The sequence below is a fragment of the Larimichthys crocea genome, chromosome XII (assembly GCF_000972845.2).
Source record: "Larimichthys crocea isolate SSNF chromosome XII, L_crocea_2.0, whole genome shotgun sequence".
Lineage (NCBI taxonomy): Eukaryota > Metazoa > Chordata > Actinopteri > Sciaenidae > Larimichthys > Larimichthys crocea.
Genome location: NC_040022.1, coordinates 7,841,125 through 7,866,329, shown reverse-complemented (window position 1 = coordinate 7,866,329; position 25,205 = coordinate 7,841,125). Strand labels below are relative to the sequence as shown.

Here is a 25,205-nt window from a genome sequence, read left to right as displayed (position 1 = left end):
TCAAGAATGGCTGTTGTACAACTTACATTTTTGAGAAAGCCGGGGTCCTTCTGCTTTTGCCACGTAGCCAAAATGGCCACAATTGAGGGTATGAGGTATCCAGTGTTCCACACTCAACTTTTTAACCGTTATGAGTGCACCATCTAGGTACTCACATTACAGTGCATTTTGCATAAACTGACAGTGTGAATGTACTCAAAATAGCATGGAAGTATGCAAATCGAGATACAGCACCTGGGGAGGTGGGGTTTAACCAAGAGTTAATTCTGCATAGATGTGCGTAGTGCATGCCATCTTTGTACTGAAGCTGATTGCAGAAACATTACATGACAGACATTTATCCAAACTCTAGGATACCGGCTAAATGACGGTTACTGGCATACGGTGGATTTGGCAGCCAGAGACAACCTGCTCACTCTCACAATTGATGAGGAGGAGGGGTCTCCTCTGAAGATCACTAACCCTTTCACAATTCGGACAGGAGACCGCTACTTTTTCGGAGGTGAGCTGATGACTTAAAACAGCTGTTGACAAATCCTGAAATCAACTTACAAATCTGCACTGTTCAATTCATATGTTTGCTCTCCTGCACTTAGGTTGTCCGAAAACCAATAACACAGTATTGAGGTGTGAGACGAAGTTGAACCGTTTCCATGGTTGCATGCAGCATATATTCATAGACAACGAACAGCTCGATATTGACATTGTTCTACAACGACAGTGGGGGCGATATGCTGAGCTGTTGTTGGGCACATGTGGCATAACTGATAGGTAAGAACCTGAGTTACAGTTTGTAGCACCTAGCATATAATTTTATTAATATCACAACATTGCTAAACTATTTTATGTACCTCAAACATAGCAAGTATCAAACGGCTGTGATCTCATTCAAGATAGTTGTAGAGTGTTTAGTGAGACTTAAGAGTGAGGCATTTCTTTGGAGCTGATGGCATTTCACTTTTGTAACATAAAAAAGATCAGTATACATATCTTTTCTCTACAGATGTACTCCAAACCCTTGTGAACATGAAGGTAGATGCATTCAGTCCTGGGATGATTTTATCTGTCTGTGTGAGAACACAGGCTATAAAGGAGAAGTGTGTCACATGTGTAAGTCCTGGCCGGTAGTCTTATCACTATAATAAGTCTTTCTTTAAAGTTAATTCAACTCGCCAATGCCATATTTCTTTCTAATACTAACAAATTGATCATCTCACTTCTCGGACAGCGGTTTATAAAGAGTCATGCGAGGCATACAGACTCAGTGGCAAGTATTGGTCTGGGAACTACACCATCGATCCTGATCTCAGTGGACCGCTGAAACCATTTGAAGTGTACTGCAAGATGAAGTGTAAGTAATAACTCTCACGAATTAAATACAGCTTCATCAGCAACATGTTCAGCATTAGCTGGATTCTCAGTCGGTGATTGGAAAAAAAAATTGGAAAGTGAAAAGTGAGGTTATCATGTTCTGTGATTGTTGTGGAGAAATTGCTGGAATCAAAGGTCAATGGTGAGGTCAGGAGGGAAGAGAGTGTTCAGGAGCCTCTGATGTCTTATGCTGTAATAGCTTATTTATTGACGCTTGGCCAAGGATAATTAGAGACACTCTCAAAGTACATCAGATGTGTCTGAGTCGGTCTCAGACACAGTCTGCCCAATTCATCCTGGTGGATAAACTTTAAACCCCAAGATAACACCACAAATACTATGCGCCCCGAATTAGCCAAAGAGAATGTCTTTACCCATGGAGGTGTTATTGTCAGCATATTCTGGTCTGAAGACATAGATGTCTGTTTATGCAGATTGGAACATCAACGGCAAGCTATGTATCATGTCTAGGAAGGCAGCAATAGGTCTCTTCGACCCCGGCCACCACAGTGTTGAGATAGAATGGCACCTACTGTTCCCAATCAAAGCCAAACAAGTAATACTGCCGAGGACCTCAAGGCCCACATGTGACCTTGTGTGACCTAAGGACAGCCGTAACATGATGTGTGCTAAAATTTCATGGGAAATAAAAGGGTTCATAATTAGGACCAGCTGTTTCTGTGTGTGTCAGTATGTGTTGTTAAAATGTGCATCTTTTTAACCAATACTTTGTGTCTAACCTTTCCTAAACTTTCTCATCAGGGCGTTGAATTGCTTTGAGTTATTTTCAGTTTTCTTATCTTAATATTCCCTCCATTTTCCTCCTTTAATATTTTATTACTATGACCTATATCTGTCATATCTCCTCACAGCATATAAGGCTTGGACAGTGATTTTGAATGACAGAGTGGATGGTACCAAGGTGACTGGGAGTTCAATAGACCAGCCGTATATAGGAGATGTGCACTACTGGAATGCCTCCTGGGATGAAGTCACTGCTCTTGCCAACACCTCTTTATATTGTGAGCAGTGGATCGACTACTCCTGCTACAAGTCCCGTCTCCTCAACACCCCCAGTAAGTGGGATAAGTCAGTTCATGAAATTGGTTGTGTGATCACGAAGAACAAGAAACATGAGAAACTTAAATACCATTTCTTTTTCAAAACAGATGGAAGACCTTTTGGTTACTGGATTGGTCGTAACAATGTGAGTCACTATTATTGGGGTGGAACATTCAGAGAGGTCCAAAAGTGCGGCTGTGCTATCAACCAAACCTGTATTGATCCCAAATTTCAATGCAACTGTGACGCTGACTATAGACAATGGTAAGGATACATTGAACAGGTTTAGTTTGTATCTGTGCCACTGAAGTTGACGTTTAACACTCCCACTGTGGCTTTTTAGGTACTCCGATAAGGGCTACTTAGACTTTAGAGACCATCTGCCTGTTAGAAAGGTGGTAGTCGGGGACACCAACAGGACCGGATCAGAAGCTCACTTCACCGTCGGGCCCCTCCGCTGCCACGGCGATAGTGAGTTTAAATATATTTAAACGGATTATGACAGTGGTCATCAGTGCTGTCGAAGGGTTAAGACTTAATATATGTATATTTTTCACAGGAAACATCTGGAACACCATAGCCTTCACCAAGCCCACCTACATAACCTTTCCCACCTTCAGGCCTGGCTCTAGTGCTGACATTTCCTTCCACTTCAAAACCTATCGAGACCACGGTGTGTTCTTGGAGAACTCTGATGACCAACTTCGAAACTTCATACGGATCGAGCTAAATAGTAAGTTGACTCATCTGCTAGCAATGAGTGATTACCCTTAAACAACTGAGAAATTACTGTAAGTTTTTTACTTTTCCTTTCTATGTCTTTTCTTGTCTTACAGCCACCCATAACCTTGTGTTTATATTTATGGTGGGTGATGGCATCATTAATGTGACTCTAAAGTCCCCTGTGCCTCTCAATGACAATGAGTGGCACTTTGTTCAAGCCGAGATTAATGTGAAACTGGCCCGGATCAAGGTCGATTATCAGCCATGGGCTGTTACACGGTTTCCAGGTCAGACATTCGTCACCATGAAGTTTACACATCCTATCCTAGTAGGTAGGTTGCCTGAGGTGAACTGGCATGGCATACAGCGCATTTAATGTGTCCTCTCTTTTCAACTAAGATTAATAAAACTCTGATAAAAGTATTCTTTCTCTTAGGTGCCGCCAACCGCACCTTGAGACCTTTCTTAGGGTGTCTTCGAGGGTTACGGATGAACGGTGTTCCTCTTGATCTAGAGGGGAAAGTAAATGAAGAACAGGGTATAAGGAGGAACTGTACTGGCCAGTGTCTAAATACTACCATACCATGTCGAAACAGTGGCCAGTGTATTGAGGGCTATGCTTCCTACACGTGTGACTGTAACAACACAGCTTTTGATGGCTTCTATTGCCATAAAGGTGAGCTCATAAATGTTTCTTGACAAAACCTTCACATATTAACTGACATCATCTGTAGCAATGCTTTGGAACAGATATATCTAATTCCACATTGATCTTTTCTAAGACATCGGGGCCTACTTTGAGATTGGCTCGTGGATGAGGTACAACATACGAAAGAAACCTATATCAGATGAAGCAGCATGGGCCAACTGGATTGACCCGCATTACGACAACTTCAGCCTTGGCTACAATGATACAGCGGATGACATAGAGTTCAGTTTCAGCACTGTTCACACACCAGCTGTGTTACTTTACATCAGCTCTTTTGTCCAAGACTACATCGCTATCATCCTCAAGACTGACGGTGAGAGAATGTAAAAGCTTACATTTGTAGTGTTGCACATTCATTTTATTCACAGCTACCCCAGTAGTTAATGTACTGTACCAGTTTTTTGTTTATTAGACCAGAGTATGATGTTGATGTCTTTTGTTTCTTCTCTCCCCACAGGTAGTGTAGATCTGAGGTATAAACTGGGGCTCATAACACACAAATACCAGCTGACTCACCGGAACCTGGCAGATGGATACCCTCACTATATCAACATTACCAGACACAACAGAACCATCAAAACACAGGTTCATGCTCTCACTGCGGTCACCATGTAAACTCTGATCTGTGGTTTATATTCTGTTGTATTCTCAGTGAAATAATGCCCATGAAAGGATGTGACACTAAGGAACCTTTCCAAGTTATAAGAAAACAGTGATCCACAAATTTGAACACATCTTTCATCAAGGTTTTGGGGAATTTGCTTATTTACCTACTTGCCGAGAGTTATAAAAGAGGATTGATACCACCATTATATATGCAGCTGGAGCCAGCAGCCAGTTAGATTAGCCCCAAAATGTCTATTATATAACCTTTTAATAATTATTCCTTTAAATACAGTAGTCATTTCTTTTTATAAATCAGTCCTTTTCCTGTAAAGATAAGGTACATAACTTGTTTATCCTTGTCCACAGGTTGATTACATGGAGCCCATAGTGGAAAAGATAACCTTGGTGGAGGATGCCAGGTTTGATTCTCCAAAGTCCATGTTCATGGGCAGAGTGATGGGTAAATATCTGATTTTCCACTTGTTGATGAGAAGACGTGGCCTGATCTATTCATCTTGCAGCCAGTATTATTAATACATTCATTATTTTATGTGAGAACTTTGCTAATGTTTTTTTTGTCTGCTCGCTCAGAGGTTGGTGACATTGACTATGACATCCAGAGGCACAATGCTCCAGGCTTCATAGGCTGCATATCTGGGGTGAGATACAACGTTTACGCCCCTTTAAAGGCCTTATTCCGTCCAAATGAAACAGACCCTCCGGTAACGACGCAAGGTTATGTCTCTGAGTCCAACTGTGGTGCATTCCCTCCTGTCCTGGGTTATGTACCATGGGAAGTTGACCCGTGGTTTACCAGCATAGGTGAGTTTATCTGTCCCGTAATGTATCATTACAGAACAAGAATATTATTTACATCCACTTATTTGTGTACCTCTTCTTTTCAGAGTATATTTATATCCACGATGACCTAGGCCTATTTTGGATAACAGGTAAGATGCAATGTTTTCTCTTCTATATTGTCATCTTGTCATCAACTTCTTCATATGTCATCAGTATACTTTCTGATGAGTCGCCATGTATACACAAATGTTGCATATAATGTGTCTTGTTTCTGAGTTGCTGCATTCAAAAATAAGACCAGTAATGTGACATTTAGCAGTTCATTTGAAAGCATTGCTTCTCTCCCTCATTTCTGCTCTACTCACTCACTCTTGTCCCAGATAACACAAATCAGCCTTTTGAAATTCTCTCGTGTTTTTTTCCTAAAATCCTCTAATCCTGAATTAGAGCAGGATTGTCAGATCTCAGTATGGGCTTTTGAGTGTTAAGTCAAGCTTCAGATTGGGACAGAACTGAAAAAATACTTACTACTTATAGAAAAATAAATTACCAGACATGTCTAAGAAATGATTTTCATTATTATTATAATACTGAATATTATATTTGATTTAACTCAGTTGAGGTCAGATTATTTTGTTAATCTACTGGAGCTTGAGTGAAATTAATTAAGTAAGTAAAAATACAACTATAGCCTAAAACATTTCTAAGAGATATATAGATCATTTACAGGACAATAACTTTAACAACATTAGGCCACAAAACCACCCAAAAAAATAAAGATGTATTTTGATACAATGAACTTTAAGTGTTTGTAAATCTGTCATCATAGATATTAATTTCATGCATTTCGATGTAATGGAATGAAAATGACTACATAAAAAAAAAGGCTGAAATATGTTCTCGTCTAATACGGATTTCTGGAAAACATCAGTATTTAATATATTTCTTCACTTATTTAATCCCCATGATAACTGTGCGCTTCATTATATGAGGACATGTTGAGACCAGGCCAACAGTCTGCAGCACAGTATTACAGATGAAAAAATTGCAGCAGCTCCCTCTGATGAGCAGAAGAGGCTGGAGTTTCAGGATTAAACTGCAGCACAGAGACACTCTAAATGGATAAATTATGTAAGCCTGACTGAAGGCTATTCTCTGGGCTGCCTCTAAAAACACATTTTGATATTTGCTGATCAAATAACTTTTAACTGCCACATGATAATTATGCTCATTCATTTTAATTAGGTAGATATTTTAACATCTTTTTACCATATATTTTGGCATTCATATGCAATTTGTTAGTCATACCATGAGCAGCAAGTTTGACACAAGGTCTCTTAGCTTTAATAGACAAAATAAATTCACAAAATGCCAAGAAATTACACGTTCTTAAACTTATTATCCATATTAGACAGAAAAATACAGCTGTACACCTTCAAAGTTCAAGTTTCACTGAACTAAGTCTAGCCTTGTAACTCATCCAATTCATTCAAACTCGACAGTTACAAAATAAAACCAACCTGCTTTGGTTAGTCTTTCCACTGTTTGAGCAGTCAACCTAGTTTGGTAGGAATAAACCCTCACTTCATGGAGTTGGACGTGAAAATATTTAAATGAAAAACTTCACTCATTATAATGCTGATGTTGATGTTATTGATGCACTATATTGATCCGTTGTCCATCCTTGTTGCTTGTGGTGGTCTTTTTGTGTCCTTGTAGAGAACTCATCCTCACTATCTGTCAAAGTTGCAACCAACAGCTGCTCTACTGCTAATGTAACGTTGGGGCTAAAATCACCTGCCTATGCTACAGAGTCTCCAGGTCTGGAGCCTCCACCCTCCTCCACAGTGGAGGGTCTTGCAGTTGCAGCTGGTAATTGAGGCTGGCTTTTGGGCTTTGAAGGACCTGAGAGAAACTTGTATAAAGTCCCTCTCGGCCGTTTTCTTTCTTCCTATTCATTTTTCTTTGTGCTTTGCTGCATAAGAAAGCATACCAAAAAGCTGCTAGCCTATATGTTGCTGCTGCTATTGCTATTGATCTATAATAAGATTGTATGCAGTGTTAGAGGAGGGGCTCATTATCTTATTCCTCTTGCGAAAGTTGGTCAGTGGTACAGGACACCAAAAGTCACTTCCTGCTACAGAAGTTACCTGAATGGAATATATAATGTATGTGATCGATGTTATTCACCCCTTTGTCTGGCCCCCCTAGTGGCAAGGAGGCCCTAGGCATGGGCCTATAATGCCGATCCGTAGATCTGGTCCAGACTCTCTGCTCCATCCCTGTCTGAGACCTTTAGCGGATCAGCTATATTAAGCCTGCGTGAGCCCAGCTTAATAGATCATTCAGATCCAGGGGTATTATGCTAATGCTGGACATCATTATGTCATTTAAGATTGGTGCCCCATTCAGGCATGCCAACAATGGCCCCCCGCTGGTTATCAGTCATCATCACTGTCAGGATAAAATGGTTATGGCTTTGAAATTATGCCACTTGTTTTAAATGGAGTTGATAAAACAAAATGGTCAATTGTGCTGGTGAACATATTCTGGCACATTGATAATAAACATTTTTTTTCTTGTGTTTGTCCAGCGAGAACATCACTTTAAATAAGGTTCTTGCTTCCTTGCTGTTCTAAGCTTAGAATATATATGCAACAGCATTGATCTATACCTATTTATACCTATATCTAGTGAGGATATGCAGGCCATTTCCACCATATATTGGCAGAAATTCTAAGAAACACACCAATATATCACACAGTAAACACACTGACTGACAAACAAGGTAATTGAATGTTTCTGTTCTGTATTCATTGGACTGTGACAGGAAACCCATGCAAATCCAGAGGAACATTAAAACTACACTTAGAAAGAGCAAGGGCTGAGTTGTGAAGCAACAGCTTGAACTGCTGAACAATAATTCTGGTTGTAGGTGGTGACCACTCTACAAATCTACTTGACCTTTAAAAGTCACATTACTTCTTACCATCTGAAACATTTTCCAGTCTGATGCTAAAAACAACTTTATGCTCATGAGTTTGGATTACTGAATTACAAAAAGACCAGAACACATCATCTACTTAACATCCTCCTCTGCGTGTATAAGACCTGGCTTTACAGTATACATGTATATCAAATTATGCTCTCAATTTACAAACCCAGCAGACCTCCCAGGTCACAAGATACCAATCTCCTTCATGTCCTGAGAGCTTTCTCTATGTCTCATTGCATTTAGTATTTATTTATACAAAAAAAACTGCTATTCTGACACAAACAGTTAATTTATATTCAGTTTAGCATTCTCCATAACCCTCTGTGTCTTCTATCATACTCTTATGTCTAAATGTTTTCTCCCTTGCTGTTTACTCGTGCTCTCCTGTCGTTTTTTCTTTCTGCACCGTTGATGTACGTCTCGCTTTCTTTCCACATTTGAGCTGCATTTGTATGAAAAGGTGCTATACAAAAAAAACTAAACAAAAAGAATAGAAAGAAAGGGAAGTCAGTAGCTTGAGCGACGATACCTTGGCTGAGCAGACAAATGAATGCAACCACTATTACAATTTGCCCTTCATAAACATAGAGGGAAAATATTTAGTACATGGTATAGGCCAGTCTGGGATATACATTGCAGAAAGTAATTAAATACAGTGTACAAGTGTATAGCACCAAAGATGTTGCAAATTATATACAAATGTCAGTATTCAATCAGATATTCTGCGTGCAGTTTGGACTGACTAGCCAATAGAAACCTTATTTGGTTAGAGAAAGGTGGCTCTGGCACTGGACTTAATACCATTATAGGTAATATTACATCTACAATCACAAATTTAGCTCATATAATGTAATAATATAGCACTAGAGGTTCAGTCAAACAGTGCCTGCTCCTCATCAGTGTCTCTAAGCTCACCTCTTTTCTCACTGTGTTGCATATTAACTATGACTGTGCTAATTTTATCCTCTAGTCATTGTCATCCTGGCACTGCTGCTCCTCTTTGGAGGGCTGTACAGCATCTACGTCTATGCGTATCAGCAAAAGGGCAGCTACCGCACAAATGAACCCAAGAACCTGGAGTCCCCCAGCAGCGCCAGACCGCTGACCGAGACCCTGAGGAGAGAAAAAAAGAACCTCCCTGAAATTGAAGAGGAGTTCAGGAGCGACTAGCATCACAGGACTTTTGGGCCAGTGGGTGGGGGTTTGACTGAGGGTTGGGGAGAGGGAAATCGCGCTTACAACAACCACAGATACCTGTATTAAGTTTTCTAATTCTTTTGTTCTCTTTCTTTTTCATATTTTTTCTTCATTTGAGTGGGATCTGACGCCTGGTGCTCTACATAGTATGTATTTTGGTAAGGGTTAAACGTTCTCATTGAGCCCCATGTGAGTAGCCAACTAGTCTCACACTGTATTGCAGGGTGAAATACTGAAGTGCCTCATCTGAGCAAGCTTGACCTGAAGTAACCGTAATAGCTTCTTCAGATAGGGTTTAGCCTACACACTGTGGGGACAAGATTTTAAGGGATATTGAATTATATTTGGAACATCAGTTTAAAGTATTCAGGCTTTTATTGAATTATTTTTTTTCCCCTGAGCCATTTTCAAGACCCATTAAAGCTACCAATATCTTACTGTATAGATTTATTGCCATCTAAAATATACCTTTGATGACAATCTCTCATGAAGCCATTTCTGACATCATAGCTCATAATCCATCTTGGGTTTGAGCAGTGAAACCTGTGAACTAAACCAGTACAGCCAGTATCCCGATCACTGAAATGAATGAACTGGTGTTCATGAGTAAAAACAACCAACTGAAGAGAGATATACTGACAAGCATGGAGCTTTGAGATTTTAAGCTTTGAGATGATACATATAAAGGTCGTAAAAGGTATATATGCTTATATTTGTTGTATTGCAGCCTATAACAGTGCATTACCTATACAGAATGGCACATGTAAGTGGTTCAGAATTACCATAGTGTCAGTAGATAGCAGCTTTGCCGATTAAAGTATGCTCAGATTCCTAACACATTCTCAGCTATGGGGGAAACGAGAGTGTGATGTTATGTACCTCTAAGTGTGAGAGCTCACAGGCTGTCGGTGTGCTGCAGAATCAAAACAAAAGTTAAGGTGATGAAGCTCACCAGGGATAGAGTGACCTAAACAAGTTCTCATTCCTTCTGTCTTACTTCTGGTTGCTTATATTATGGTCAAGCTGCCAATAGCTCGGTGCTACAGAGTGTTTGACTCAGTGGACATCCCCAGTGACGAAAGAATCAGTCTTCTCCACAATCCTTTCATCCCCGATATTAAGCATCTTTCAGGAAACAGCTGCTCCAGATGGCCATATGGAGAAGCATATAAACACACATGCACACACACAATAACATATGTACAGAGGACCACAAGAGTGTAAATGCTAATCTTTTACTTCTAACTCATACTGCTCGAATATTTTTGCATAATGCCGTAGGACAGTAGCTGCTGCTGCTGCTGCTTGTTTAGCTGCTTCCAGTGGAAAGTAAAAAAAATAAAAAATTCTACCTATAGTCCAATGAAATTTCCTTCTCTGGCAAGATGAAATTTCATTTGATGTGTGGTGCAACCAAAGCTTAGAGCTACCATCACTCACTACAGCTCTCCTTGATACTAAAGCACTGTTGTGTATGTGGAAAAAAATGTAAAACATTTGCAACATATTAGCTATGCATTCGTAGAGCATGAGCGCACTTTGCAGTAACATGCAATAATATGAACTATCAGCCACCAATGATGTTAGTGTTTAATTTGCATTTGCACAATAGCAAGTAGGATGTAATGAGTGTATACGTGAATATATGAATAATGTGTTAAGCGACTTTTTTTTATTCCTATGGTTTATATACAAAACAGGTTAGTTCAACAGTTCAATGGAGTACTCTGAATGTAAATCCTCTGACTCTGTAATGTACGAGCAGACACGACAGTGACTGATGTTTTCATTGTAAGCTGCTTAGCTTTGAAAGTAAAATTACTCATGGTAGCTTTTAAGAATGCTCAGGATAAATAAAGTACAGTCCTTGTTCTCTGTAGCACTAATACACCTCTAAAACTCAACATTGTTGGTTTCTTCCACTTACAGATGGGCAGAACTGTGCGACATTGTACAATGAAAGAATGTACAGTAGATGTAAAGAAAAAACTGCAATTACTGTAAAGGCACGACATGTAAGAAAATGTACAGATTCGGCCAAAACTGGCATTTACAGGTTATATTTTTAAGAATGCTGTGACAGGACGAGTGATGATGAAAAGTGAGCAAACAGAGTGAAACTGTTGGTTTGTGATCCACACATGGAATCGTTTGTGTTTTTGTAAAATAGACAATCACCACTCAAACTCATATTAGACGCAAGCCAACAAACTTGGGTCAAATATGCTTTGTTGCCTATTAGGAAAGAGTCGACTTATGTATTATATAAATGTATACACTTCACTGTATTCACTGGTAAATGGACTATAAACATTCAGCCTAGCAGTGTCACTTCATTGCCACTCTCACTAGTTAATCATACGTGGTCCCTGGAGCGTGTGTATGTGTGACTGAATGGTTCTTTAGACTGTGTATTTATAGTTGCCCACCAAGATAGAACCACTGATGTTAAATAATGACTAATGAATAATAAAAAAAATAAAATAAAAAAAAGCATACATGTGCACTGATGCCAACTATCTAAGTCACTCATTTTAGTGAGCAAACAGTAGTACAATGAGACAAGAAACAAGGCCTGGATATAGCTCAGAATTGCTCCTCCATGTCTGCAAGAAATTGAATTTGTGCTGAACTGAACATTCTGCGTCCTAATTTCAAAAGCAGTAAAAGGACTGAGATAAAATGGCCAGTTTAATTGTTGAACATAAAATAAAACAAAATATAAAGCGATATAAAGTTAAATTAGGGTTAGTCAAGCATTTAATTCTCCTCTATGGACACATGAAGACTTCATATGAATCTGCAGATAACCTGCCAACAGTGCTATCATGTATGAAATCAGACAATGAAGCACCAGAGTGAGGAGTAGGCAGGTTACACTGGGTTAGACTTCTCTGCACCATCAAACTGAATCTTTCTGCAACAGGTACCAGAAATGATCATTACAGTTGTGTTTGTGATCACACTGAATTTTAGGATTTGTTTTTCTCTTCTTCAGTCCGCTTCATTTTCTTTTGTAATACTCTCACTGTAAATGACCATTACTGTGTAAATGAAAGCCAAACTGTCAACTCAATAAAAGAAGCTTGAAAGAAATGCAAACTGTGTATTTAGGTTGCTTGACATTTAACAAACTCGAGGACCATAACAAAACGTTTTAATGTATAAAGTTAAACTTTTATTTTTATAGGCATACACTGTACATAGCAGTAAACTCCATTTTGTTCATCTCTATTGAGAAAGATCTCATTTCAAAGTGGGCTTTAATGTTTTCTAAATGAAAAACAGAGCGGATAACAAATCTGGACATATAGAAAAAAAAAACAAAGATGATAAATGATAATTTACATTCACATGTGGGGGACTTTTGATATTTGGTCAAACACTGATAATTTTGCTTTTCCCATGGTCAAAACCTTGCAAAGGTTACTTTTAAACGCACACCTGTTAATTATGCAACACATCCACACTGTTTCAGCCTTTTTCTGTGTAGAATCATTTGGCACTTATATGTTTGTTTGTTTTTTTAAAAAGGAAGACATTTACTGTGACTGGTTAATTTATTAAACATTTCCCAAAGTGTGAAGGCCTCCAGATCATGTAAACATGATAATGAAATGTTTGATGTGCATATACGTTGCTCAGAGTACCAACAGGTTGGATTAATGTGTAAAATGAAAAGAGGGATGAGATCTCTTCACCATCATCTACAAGTTACATTCAGTCAGTCGGTTTCTTGTCTGGTTGCCTATTTTTTTTTGCAGAACAATGATATAAATGCACAACAACTTATTTCACCATAAAGATGTGGTGGTGATGCTAGCCGCCGATCATAGAAGAACATACCGAGCTATCAAACCTGCCTGTTCTTCAAAGGTTCCTCTGAAGAAGAGGCACTGGGTAACAACACACTCCAATACTCAGTGACTGCAGAGAACAGCATCTGACTGAAACTAATGCTGTGGCTAACATGGTTTAATGGTTTGTTTATCCAAGAGACAGCACATGCATTTCACTGATCATTATTATGTACGATGTAAAAGCTTGCATTACGTATTGAGAGATCAAACAAAAGCCGGTCTATAAGTACAGTAACAAAACAGCTGAGAGAGTAACACACTGTATGTTGGGTTATCACGGCCTCTTTGCTTCGACAAGATGGTTCGATAAAGAAAATAACAAAAAACAAAACGTAATCCTCTTGGTGCGGTAAGCGATACAGATTAATAGTATTTCCACTTTAAATAGTTTAGTTTCATAAGCTTGGCGTATACAGTCTTGCAGGTATGTGGATGGGTTTGGGCAGATCAGAGGGAGGGCTGACGGATGGTATGATGTTTGCGGAGCAGGGGCACCTGTAAGCAGCGGGGAGGGACTATTTTTGGAAGTGCAGCAGAGGGGGTAGAGACAGCGAATGTTCATAGAAACTTGCCAGCTAGATGTGACACTTTAGAGACAGACAGAAGCATTAGTGGGTGGCTGAGGAGTTCAGGGCAGGTTATGGAGGTAGGCAGCAGGTGTAGCTAAGTCATGTCTACCTCCCTCTCTATCCCCACATATTTGAGGGCATCGGCTTGGCTGTATCTGTGGGAGGAAGTAAAAGAGTCTTAGTGCGTATACAGTATCTGGAGAAAAAAGTAATTCAGTCACAATGTACAGAGGCCCTGTTTTTTTGTTTTTTTATTTTACTTTGAAGCTGATGGAGAGTCACAAAAAGGCCTGTGACTCTACCTATAGTCAAAGAAGAGCTCCTCTCCTTGCAGAATAGCACGTTTGGCAAAGATTCCAATGCGGTGGTCTCCGTTCACCATTACCACTGAAATGGCACACATCAACATTAGTGAACAAAAGACTGTTTTATCCCACAAAAAATGTTCTAAATTCAAAACAAACTCGGTCTTACCTTTTGCGTAACAGTTGGGATTAACGGAATGATTTGCAAAGCGGATTTTATTCCCCTTTCGTGTGGCATCCACAACAAAGTCTACTGAGAGAGACAGTGTATTAGGGATTACTAAAACGCTGTAACAGTGGTATGGTTATGACTAGGAGTGGGGAATACTTGCCATTGTTTAAGTTGAAAAGGAAACTAGACATGTATTTGTCATAGATCCTTCCACGTCGGTCCGCTTCATCCTGGGAGATCAGCTGCTCACACACAGGAACAATAAACACCATAACTTCAATCAAGCTGAGAGTTTTCGAAAAATAAAAATGGTAGAATCGGACTAAACTGCAAGGACTTGCCTCTCCGCAGTATTCAGAGATGAACTCATTCTTCTGAACTGGTTCTTTGATGAAGGTGCCCCATCCGGCGACATCTGATGGAGCCAAAAGCAGGTGCTGAGAGAAGTCAAATGTAGGTTAGGACACCACAAGTCATATAAAGGAATATCGAATTTGAAACCTTTAGACCTTCAAGTGTCCTTGTGTACCTTTTTTAAGCCTCTCTGGATGCTGCAGTTCTTACAGGAGACCCCTTTGCTGTCCCAGTGGTCTGCGGCGCCGCAGGTCATGCACAGATCTGGGTCACACTCCCTCACAGCTAGGTAGCAGGGACACTGTTTAGTGTTGCACTGGGTTTTACACCTGCATCCTGGGAAGCGGTTCTGGCCTGGAAAACATTTAGGCAAGCAGCTGCTCTGAAATGGGTTGTGCTGAGAATGTTTATGAGCAAATCGCAGGCAGCAATCCAGAAAGAGAATATATTATATGACTTGGCAGAACATGATATGATCAATAATCCCATCTCAAAATGCAGTTGCAGCACAGAAGCTCAATGGCTGAGTAATGCTGAGAAGCTCATCTGTCAGAGACCTCTGCTGGCAGATATGCTGAAATACAGTTTTGCAGGGTGTAACATAACACCCTCCGGGCAGATGAACGGAAGGATCAGGCAAGAATAACCGAAATATCTTTCCAGCAGCCTCTGCTCGGGGAAAAACGGTCCATAACACAAGCTCTAGGCGGCATTTGTCTTCTCTGTTGTGTCGTTTTACCCTACAGCCTGTGTGGGTTTTATGTGTGTGTATCATCAAGCGTTGTTTAGCTGGAGCTGTCTGACTCATACTGATGATGTTGTATATCAGGCACAGAGCCTGTCACATCCCTTTGATTTCCCTCCAAGTCTTTAGAGCGCACACATGTGCAACCGGGGGCTGCTTCCTGTTTGGCCCGACTCTCCTCTGCTACGGGAAAAGGCGAGGTAACAGTTGGGTGAGGAGGAGGAGGAGGAGGGGGAGAAGGAGGAGGGGGAATGGAGAGAAGGTGACTGAACCACAACAGATGAACAAATGAGGCAAAACCATCTTGTCCAAACCAGAGCAAAATGTTTACTTTGTCTTATCCTCTTTCTCTGTTGTAAACTGTCCTGAGAGCAAAACACAAAATGAATTCCTCCACCATGTGGCCATTTCAGAAAACACAGTTCTGGGTCATTGCTGCTGCAGCAAATGCCTCATTGTGAACGCAGCTCTGTATTAAACAGACACCCACCTATCCCCGCCAGAGGACAGTCTCTCCTCTGACCGCTGCCAGAACACTGCAGAATCGCTTTACATTCTGCTGCCCTGCTCTATTGTGGACTGGCAAAAGGGCTTTGAAGCCACTGAGAGCTTTCAGTGGAAAAATGTGGTTATGATGAACAATTTCCTTTTTAGCATCACAAGGCAGAGCGTGCTTCTCATGTGTTTTTTTGTTTTTTTTTTTGCTCGAGAAAGAAAAGAAGCATAAAGGGCACGAAAGCATGATCTCTCAGGTGAATAAGACACTCACACTCGTGCTCGCACTGGCAGAACTTCTCGCAGAAATTCTGGGTCATCACACACGGGCAGGAGCTGTCGCACGGATGGTCAGGGTGATCACATGGCTGGTAGTTGTACACCTGATTGGACGAGTTATCTGGAGCAACAGAGGACAAAAGCCCTCAGACTGGCACAGTAAGCTGCATTGTATTTCAGAGGGCATAGTGTAGTAGTAGTCATACTGCGATATTTTCATTATGAAATGAACATACCTTTCTTTAGCTGAATCTTTGCCCATAACCTGCCACATAAAACAAACACAACAACAGGGTTTACTCTCTAACTCATCTAATCTCCACACATATGCAGATAATTCACTTTTCATGGCTTATTCAGTGACAGTGCAGTTTGAACACTAAAGCACCGACTTTATTTATTTCAACCTTTATCTATTCAAGTTTCACTGAGTTCCAAGCTCCGTTCTGCAAGAGATCATGTTATGACCATGTTTCCATTACTCAGCAAAAACAGAGAGAATAACTGGTGATATCATGCCTGTGTTTCCTTTTCTTCTTTTGGGGCGAGATGCCTCCATCGACCAAAGGAACACGATGGATCAGGACCTCCTTCACTGCAAACTCATACACCTGTGGGAAATGAAACTGTCATGAGCAACAACAACAACACATCCAGCTAATCTCTAACAAATGTACAGTGTACTGTGAAGCAATTCTGTTCTCTTCATCGTGATTATATTGTGTAACATAACGCCGCTCAAGCTGAAAAGCACATAGCCTCGAATGCTATCAAAACTCTGCTGGAGAGGCCAAACATACACATGCACGTCTGCACAAACACACACACACACACTCAACCACTTCTGGCTGCCAAAACCCAAATTTGGCCTCTTTGCTAGGACACAGACATACATAATGATGCAGCTGGTTTCAGCATTTCCATTCAGTTAAGCAGTGGGCGGGGCGCTCTGGATGCCAGCAGAGCTGTGACAGACAGTCCAGTACAGACTGTGGACTGATCTCGCCATAGAAAAAGATGTGGGATGTAAATGGACATTTCAAAAGATGTTGTTTTATCTGTTCTTTAATGTGTGTATTGTGCCCAAAAAGTAACAGATCTAATTTAGATTTTGTTGTAATATTTTCTCATGTAAAGACCACATGACACTTAGTTGACATGAGTCTGGGAATGTCTCAGGCTCAGCGACTGGATCATGAAAGAATATGAGAGACGTCACATCTGGTAAGCATCCCCGTTCATGATGCCACATACCATTCTCTCTGTAGTCAGCCCAGTTATCCACACCATAAAACCACAGGCACAGGATGCATGTGTTATTACCCTTGCACTGACGCAAACGAAACAGAAATCAGCAATATAAGTGTGTTGTCTACTTTCAAAACAACTATGCATCACTTTCAGAAAGAATTAGTCAGAGCTCATTATCTGACATTTATATATGCAGTTCATAATATAGTCAGTAAACAACAGATAGGACAGCAAAACAAGTCACAGTCGCAGTAATTTTACTGTCAGTGCTGACTCCAAAAAACATTATTTCTCCGAAATGATCTTTTAATTACCAATTTCCTATTTGTCATCATTCCCCAAATTTATGTGTGTTCCGTTTCTTTTCTTTTCTACTAAAGTGTTCAGATGTGTTACATCTATTTCTTTTTTTTTACTCATTCCATGCCTTATGAAGGGGAACTCAACTGATTTTATACATCAAAATCTGTTCTGTACAGATCTTTATAAGTATAGGTTTGAAACTCAAAATAAGTTAAGAGTTGGAGAGGGTACCAGAGCTCATGTCCTTAAGTCTGCTTGAGGCTAGTGGCTACATTAACCATTCCTGGCATAACACATGTCCTGATCTGTTGGCATTCCAGTGTGTAATGCAAGCACCAAGACGAGCTTTCAAACTGTCCACAGTGAGTCTGACAATGTGATAGGAGTGTGATGCTAAACCAGTGCTGAGATTGGAAAACTGTTAGGTGTGTGAATATTTCACCTCCTTGCAGTTCTTTGTACCGATGAGGCGTGCGATTGAGCAGAAGTTGTTGAAGTAGGTGCCGTGTAGCACCCTGAAGAGTGACTCCTCTGCCCCGCTCCACTGGACCACACAGCATGCCTGCTGCGCCCCGTCATCATCTCCTGGACGTAGCTTGGTGGGAGTCTGGCACCGTGAATTCCCCTCTGTTACACACACACACACACACGCGCACACATGCACACACACACACACACACAGAAACACTTCAGTATCACTGACTACTCTTGGCAGAAAGTTTGTTTCATATTTCTTTAATTTACACACATGCAGCTGCACACACAAGCACTTTTCTATTACTTTGTCTTGGCAAAAAGGTTTTCGGCAGCTTTTTATCTGCACACACACGTCGTCCTTATTTAACCCTACGTTAACACACACACACTGTTATTTCTAGGTGCCATTTCTGTGTATCTGCATGTACACACACACACATACACAGGGGACTATGGGCTTTAGCTTTTTGGATATTCAAGACTGATGCTCGTACACCCACAGCTCGAGGCACAGAGCCGAATGTTGCTTGGCAACAGGCTGAATGCAGCATTGCTGCAGCCACATGCTCCAGCACTGAGTATCTTTATTAATCTGCTTAACAATCTGTTTTTTCCACATTATCCCAACACATTAGAGAAAGTCTGCTGAGTCACTGGCTGAGAATGAGCGGTTTCCAAAAATGGACAGAGACTTCCAGTGAAGCACTGATGGTGATGACCAACAACCTGAGAGCTCTGGGGGAGGAGAGGACAACAGGGAAACAGTGGAGATAGCTCTTATTTCCATCCCGCTGCTCTCCACATGAAGATGTCAACAGAAAAAAAAAGAAAGAAAATAAAACACAGCAAGGAGGAAGGGGAGAGAGAACAAAGTGTTTATGCTGAGGCTGAAGCATGCAAAACTAATCGATAGTTTATTTTGCTTGGCAAGAGAGAGCTGATATCAAAAGGAGGTGGAAGAAGGGAGACAGAGGAAAGAGCAGGATATAACTTGATAGCTGTTGGCCAAATTTCACTTTTCTGAGGGGCCTTCCAGAAAGGGAGGGGTTTGTGGGAGGTTATGGTAAATGATGCATCAACTCAGCCACACAGTGACTCAGAAACACATTTAAAACCTGTAGGAAGTCTCAAAGCAGAGAATCAATCCCAGATCTTTACAATTAGTTACTTTAGAGAAGCGGAGAGAATGGAAACATAAAAACCACAACACAAACTTCACCATAACTCCCATAGTCCTCCTGGCTAGAGTAGATAAAGCACCTGGTGTATCCAAAAGCAGCAAACCCATTTCATGCGAGGTCAGACTCCCACCTGATGAGGAGGTGGTTTCGTGGTCACTGTCGCCCTGTTTGCCTTCCTCAGCAGACCCAGATGGTCCAGGGCAGCTGGAGCTGGTGGGACGCTGCTGCTTCCGGCGTCTCCGAGACCTCTGTGATCGTAACATATTCTGGTCCACAAACTCTTTAGCCCCTTTCTTCAGATAGTGCACAATGGATGGGGGAAAAACAACAAAAAGTAAACAAGACAAGCATGTACTACAGAACGGATGCATAGCTTAAATAATTGGCATAATTGGCATACCTGTAACAGGAAGCAGTCTACGCCACATGGTTCAGTCTCCATGTGGATCTCCTTACTCTTCCTCTTGTAAACATTGGGTGTAGCATGGAAAGCTTTATGAACGCAAACAAACATATTTTGACTCTCTATTGTACATCAGTTAATTAGTAGTTAGCAACTGTGTAAAAAAACAAATAAAACACTCAAGGCACAAAAAAAGAGCTAGTATAATCAAAATATATGTATCACTGGAAGCAAAAAAAAAAAAAAAGATTGAAAATGAATCTGTAATAATAATAATAAACAGAAATCAAGGCCATTACGGTGGAGGAAACAGTCGTATTTGAAGCAACGTCTGCAGAAGAGCGTGTGGAAGGAGTGTAATGACTGCTCCCGCTGCACAGACTTAGCAAAAGGTCCATCCAGGTTGGGGGTGCAGAGGGGGGGCAGCTTCACCGGGCTCGGGGGCTCCAAGAGGTCCTTGTACCTGTGGAGGTGACAGTGTGAGTTATAGTAGTAATATATCACCTGTGTACAGATCTTTTTGCCACAGTATTGACACGCTCATTTAAAGTTGGAGCTGGGAGACGGTAGAAGTAAAGGCTCTTTCAGATGCTGGTGCACCAGCTCCTTTTTAATCGGAGAGCCTGAGAGGGAGCCACCATTATTACTTTACTCCCTAACAGCTTGCGTCTCCATGGTGAACACTAAGCAACGGCCTGTTCAGCATTGTGCACATAGATCCCCAGTTTCAAATCACTTTTCTTACTTTTCCTTCAGCTCCTCCATGGTGCCCTTGTAAGGAAACATTGAGGCGATGGCTGTAAATATCTTATCGTTGGGGACCTTCTTGTTGCTGGACAAGTCCCTCACTTTGGGAGACAGGAAAAAACAGAGTTGGCTATGCAAATAACCCAGTTTTGTCCACACACATCAGGTTTTGATACAGATTCACAAATAAAGCTTATGCAATGTGTTCTTTTAAACATTTTGCAATGGTACATAAGTATTCCCAGTGCTCAAGGCCAGTTAGCAATAAAAGGTTTGGAAACAATTCTCATGGAAAATCATTATAGTCACAATGTAGTTTTCTTTTCTCTTTTGTTTATAGAAACCTCGTCCACGTGTTTGTGTATAAGGAGTGGTGTAGACAGATGAACTTCCATTTCACTATCACTAAGTATGTATAAAGGCTAGTTTCCCATAAAGTCTGGTACAAGAGGTCATTAAGTTCCGTAATTAGAGCTGGGACATATCAGTATCATGGACAAACAGGTTCCCTCACACACAGTGCTCATGCAGGGACACAGGAGCAGCTTTAAAGTAAACAATGCCTGTGCAAGAGCTGCTGTGGCAGGGCGACCTTCTGGCAGCTGCACAGTGTAATGAGAGGAACAGTACCAGCCTTGTTCATGCTTCAGGCCTCTTGTTCTCTCACACGACAGAGTCTGGAAACACAAATGCACAGTTGAAGACGTTGCTCACCCTCAGCAGTGCTCCTCCTCTTTCTCCTGATAAATGCAGCAGTACCAGGTTTGGTCTCTTCTGCACCCTCCACTGAGCTCCTCCTCATCGCTCTCTCGTCTTCCTTCTTTCCCATCCCCTCTGCTGCAGCCACTTCTTCCTCTTCCTCCTCCTCGTGGTCAGAGTACTGGCTCAAGGCCTCCACCAGCTCTTTAAAGATCTCATCGCTGATGAAACCTCCCTCTGCAAAACAACTAACATATTAGGATATTGCACGTGCCAATCCTTTAAATATGCTAAAGAATGAGCTGCATCATCAGCATATAATAAAACAAAGTTTGAAACAAAAATTTGAAGTGGTACACAGCGGGAAAGGGGTCTGTACAGACATCTTAATGGGACAGAGCCCTCAAGACACACCTCTGTCACCATGGACACCATCATAGTTGTCAATGAGTTCCTCCAGGAAAGCCTCGTCCTGTTCCAGTACCTCATCGCCCATGTACGGGATGTTGTGAAGGAACGTCTCATCCTCTACCTGAGAAACAAAAACTTTTGTCAAGATGTATGGAACCAGCATGTTACACCACCACCTGTGACACAACATGTCAAAGTAGATATCTGACCTATTAGTAGCAAACACACAAATACAATTCACATTAGACTGGAAATATAAGAAATGTAAACATGCGTTTAGCTTCATGACACGTGTTCCTAAGTTCATCCAACTGGTTGTTACATAAACCCACAACTGGTAAAAATGGAAAAAAAAAAAACTCACAGAGAGTTTCTAACGAACACATAATAATAAATCCCACAAAATTGGAATCAGGTGAATAAATAAGGTCTTATGTAAGAGTGCTTTGCACCTGTACGAACACTGTAACTGCATCACCTGCAACATATCATACCATAAAGTTGTGCTGCAGAGGTGACCAGGAGTACATGAAGGGGATTCCTGCCACTATTGACAGTGGTCTCATTGCAATCGCTTGAGCTTTGAATCCTGGGAAACCAAATTCCACTGTACACATCTGTAAGAAGACCAGAGATGGATTAATAAGACAACAGAACAGTTATTAGCATTATTAGATAATTTCATAACTCTCTAATCGGATACACATGCTGCTCGACCCCCAACAGAGAAAATAAACCCAGGAAATACATTAAAGTGTACTCTGACAGCATGTGGGAAGAGAAAGATGCTCTTATGCCCTCACTAGCTCCCACGAGGCCAGAGACCACTTTAGGCCATCATATGATCCATTTCTGGCACACAGATTTGTCCTGAGATATTTTAGTAACACCTGACAGCCAGGTGGGAATCAGAGCAGAACACTAGGGCTAGTGAAAAGCACTCGACATGACGGACATGAGAAGTTTTCTCATAACACATTAACACTATGATAACAGATTGGATTACTAGTTAAGCAGGACAACACAGCTGGACAGTGCAGGCAGGATGGCACGTAAAGTTATGTGTTGCAATGCCTATTATATTACTCTCTTTAGCATGCACACACACATACACACCTTCTTGCTGGCCAGAGCTCCACTAGAAGTTGACAGAGGGATGGACTGAATCCTGAGCTTGGACCACTCTGCATTTAGGAGATTTGTCTGCTGCTCTATCTTTTGCCTGTTGGACATGAACAGGGTCTAAAAACAAACAGAACAAAGAGCATGTCACACACACTGTAAGTCACCCCACATCATGCATACAGTACACAGGCACAACTGTCGATAAGTACTATAACTTGCCTTGACCTCCTCTGCTTTTTTAAGGCGTTTTAACTGTCGAAGCCGCATATACTCAGACTTGACTCTTCGTCTCCACTCTAGCAGGCTGCGGGAGGGTGCAAAAGAGGAAGGCTGAGGTCTTGGGTTTGGTGGGGTAGCACCGGTGCCAGGAGCTGGTGCTGCAGCAGCTGTTTCCTCCATGACTCTTTAAAAAGAGAGAGAGATAATATTTGGCAAACTAGCTCAAACAGGGTGGACTCTGTTTAAGCTGTTTTAGATCCCCCAAAAAGGTGCCAAGGAACACCATCAGGGGAATGATTGCATTTATTTATGTCCAATAATAAACAGAAAATTATGTGAGCATAATAAGTGAATTCATCACTGTCTGTACCAGCTATTCTATCACAATTATTTTAAATAATACAGCTAATATGTGTTCAGAATCACTTTTATTTGCAGGGTGTGTGTGCACAAACGAGGAATTTGACTCTGGTTTGCTCTCGATGTACATACTGACATGAGAAAAAAACAAGGAGCTTGAAAGATAAACATAAACATGACATAAAAACTATCTATATATAAATATGTACATCTATAGCTATATATAGAGATTTTTATTCTGTGCAAAGGATGCTGAAATAAATATGGTCTGTACAGCAGGTTGTTATTATGTACATGAGGTATTATTATTGCAGTATGTACAGTACATGTACAGATGATATTTACATATTAAAAGGGACAAAATAAATAAATTTAAACAGTAAGAATAAACTGTATATTCATTTATTGTACCAGTATTGTTCCTGACACTGTGAGTCTGGTGTTAGCTGTTCATCACAGTGACAGCCCGTGGGGAAAAAATATGCTATCTTGCTGTCATTTTGCTGTGACATGCTCCTTTCTAGAATGTGTTGCTGTTAAATCACACGTCTTTATTTCTACATGCAGTATACAGTAAGCACCACTGTCTCCCTCTGCCTCTCACAGACATGAAACTTCCCCATTCACCCTTTCAGGAAGTCTAGTTGAAAGAGCGCCCCCTTCTGTTGGCAAAACAAAATTGACATTAAATGTGAAAAAAAAAAAAAAAAAAAAAAAAAAAAAAAAAAACAAAAAAAAAAGCCTTTCCACACGGGTGCTTTAAACTGGCCAGGGCTAACACTGCTGATGGCCATTTTTTCAGTCATGGGTGTCAGCTGGCTGAATAATAAAACTCATCGTGTGTACACGAACAAGTAAAGTGTCTATTTAATCTAACAAGCACGGGGGCATCCACATTGCTCAGGAGTGGGCGTGCCTCTTCAGAAAAGCAATATGAAGCGGAGCAGAAAAGTGCGTAGTACAGTTTTTCTGTGTTTCATAATCACGTTAGTGAACATTAACTTCCCTCCATGGGCTAAACCAGACACGAAAATAAGTACAAAGCTAAAACTGAGCTCGGTAAACCAGCTCTAGTGCATTTAATTTCTGGACTACGAGTCGTGCACACGTTTTTTTTTTTTTTTTTGCCACTGCTATGAAGTGCGCTACGTCCTGTAGCTGCAGCCCCGTTCACACGGAGCTACACAGTTATCAACCCGTTTAAATGTGCAATACTTTAAAGACGTGCACAGCGCAGCGAGCACCATAATGACAGCACGGTATTGTAGCGGACGCGTGTGCACGTCTACCTCCACAGCCAGTGTCGCAGTTATTAAATACCTTTAAATCCACGGCTTGCGTCCTATTTGTTGCGACAGGAGCCCGCAACGCGATCAAGTCCCTGTTTGTTTGTTTGTTTTTTGTTTTTTTTATGGTAGGCTACAGAGATCCCAGAGCAATTTAAAGGCTGTATCTGCTATGGATCTGACGCAGATATCGTCTTCGCACGGCGAGGGGATCTCAGAGAAATCCCTACGTTATCCATGGGCATGGTGCTGGAGGTTGTTGTTGTTGTAGCTTACAAATAGCTGCGCACTTGGCTTGGTTGAGCCAACCCGAGCAGGAGGGTGACGTCTTTATTATGATCACAGCCTTTCCTAGCAGAGGAGGATTTATGACTATTCTGCGTCCTGGGAATAAAAAGTAGCGTGGAGCAGCCACGGCACAGCCATTTACACGCACACACAGGAACTGATGCAACTGTCCAGAGTGCTAGATCGCCGTCTAAATGCGTAAGGGCATGACA

General features: G+C 41.1%; 2 protein-coding genes across 4 annotated transcripts in view; one reads left to right on the top strand and one right to left on the bottom strand.

Moving 5' to 3' along the window:
- The window catches only part of cntnap1 (contactin associated protein 1), a 20,358-nt gene extending 7,570 nt beyond the window's left edge, over positions 1-12,788 (top strand). The window contains exons 9-24 of the mRNA XM_019258704.2: positions 353-502; positions 597-771; positions 1,004-1,110; positions 1,229-1,351; positions 2,244-2,447; positions 2,541-2,697; positions 2,777-2,904; positions 2,993-3,166; positions 3,270-3,488; positions 3,593-3,832; positions 3,939-4,178; positions 4,323-4,450; positions 4,838-4,931; positions 5,063-5,293; positions 5,377-5,421; positions 9,238-12,788. Coding sequence (XP_019114249.2) covers positions 353-502; positions 597-771; positions 1,004-1,110; positions 1,229-1,351; positions 2,244-2,447; positions 2,541-2,697; positions 2,777-2,904; positions 2,993-3,166; positions 3,270-3,488; positions 3,593-3,832; positions 3,939-4,178; positions 4,323-4,450; positions 4,838-4,931; positions 5,063-5,293; positions 5,377-5,421; positions 9,238-9,437 — 2,615 coding nt within the window. The 3' untranslated portion in view covers positions 9,438-12,788. The remainder of the gene's footprint in view (positions 1-352; positions 503-596; positions 772-1,003; positions 1,111-1,228; positions 1,352-2,243; positions 2,448-2,540; positions 2,698-2,776; positions 2,905-2,992; positions 3,167-3,269; positions 3,489-3,592; positions 3,833-3,938; positions 4,179-4,322; positions 4,451-4,837; positions 4,932-5,062; positions 5,294-5,376; positions 5,422-9,237) is intronic.
- On the bottom strand, positions 12,782-25,205 carry ezh1 (enhancer of zeste 1 polycomb repressive complex 2 subunit). Of its 3 annotated transcripts, none has more exons than XM_027285183.1 (20): positions 24,740-25,205; positions 23,060-23,243; positions 22,832-22,957; positions 22,210-22,332; positions 21,719-21,836; positions 21,320-21,541; positions 20,604-20,706; positions 20,158-20,321; positions 19,856-19,947; positions 19,586-19,748; positions 18,240-18,424; positions 16,763-16,854; positions 16,480-16,508; positions 16,239-16,364; positions 14,900-15,078; positions 14,712-14,807; positions 14,531-14,612; positions 14,368-14,451; positions 14,154-14,280; positions 12,782-14,048 (listed from the first exon to the last, which is right to left on the bottom strand). In XM_027285183.1, the coding sequence occupies exons 2-19, from the start codon at positions 23,237-23,239 to the stop codon at positions 14,192-14,194; spliced, it is 2,253 nt and encodes a 750-aa protein (XP_027140984.1). In that variant the 5' UTR covers positions 23,240-23,243; positions 24,740-25,205; the 3' UTR covers positions 12,782-14,048; positions 14,154-14,191. The 3 variants fall into 3 exon arrangements, with proteins under 3 accessions (XP_027140984.1, XP_027140983.1, XP_010735410.1); XM_027285182.1 differs by having other exon boundaries at positions 14,196-14,280; XM_010737108.3 differs by having other exon boundaries at positions 14,196-14,280; positions 14,368-14,448.

What these genes read in the sequence shown, in the direction of transcription:
- ezh1 (XM_027285182.1), bottom strand. Translation starts at nt 23,239, where the DNA reads ATGGAGGAAACAGCTGCTGCAGCACCAGCTCCTGGCACCGGTGCTACC. An exon ending in TAGACTGCTTCCTGTTACAG is followed by an intron (nt 19,749 to 19,855) that starts GTATGCCAATTA and finishes CACTATCTGAAG; the next exon opens with AAAGGGGCTAAAGAGTTTGT. An exon ending in AAAGATTCAGCTAAAGAAAG is followed by an intron (nt 16,365 to 16,479) that starts GTATGTTCATTT and finishes CTGTTGCTCCAG; the next exon opens with ATAACTCGTCCAATCAGGTG.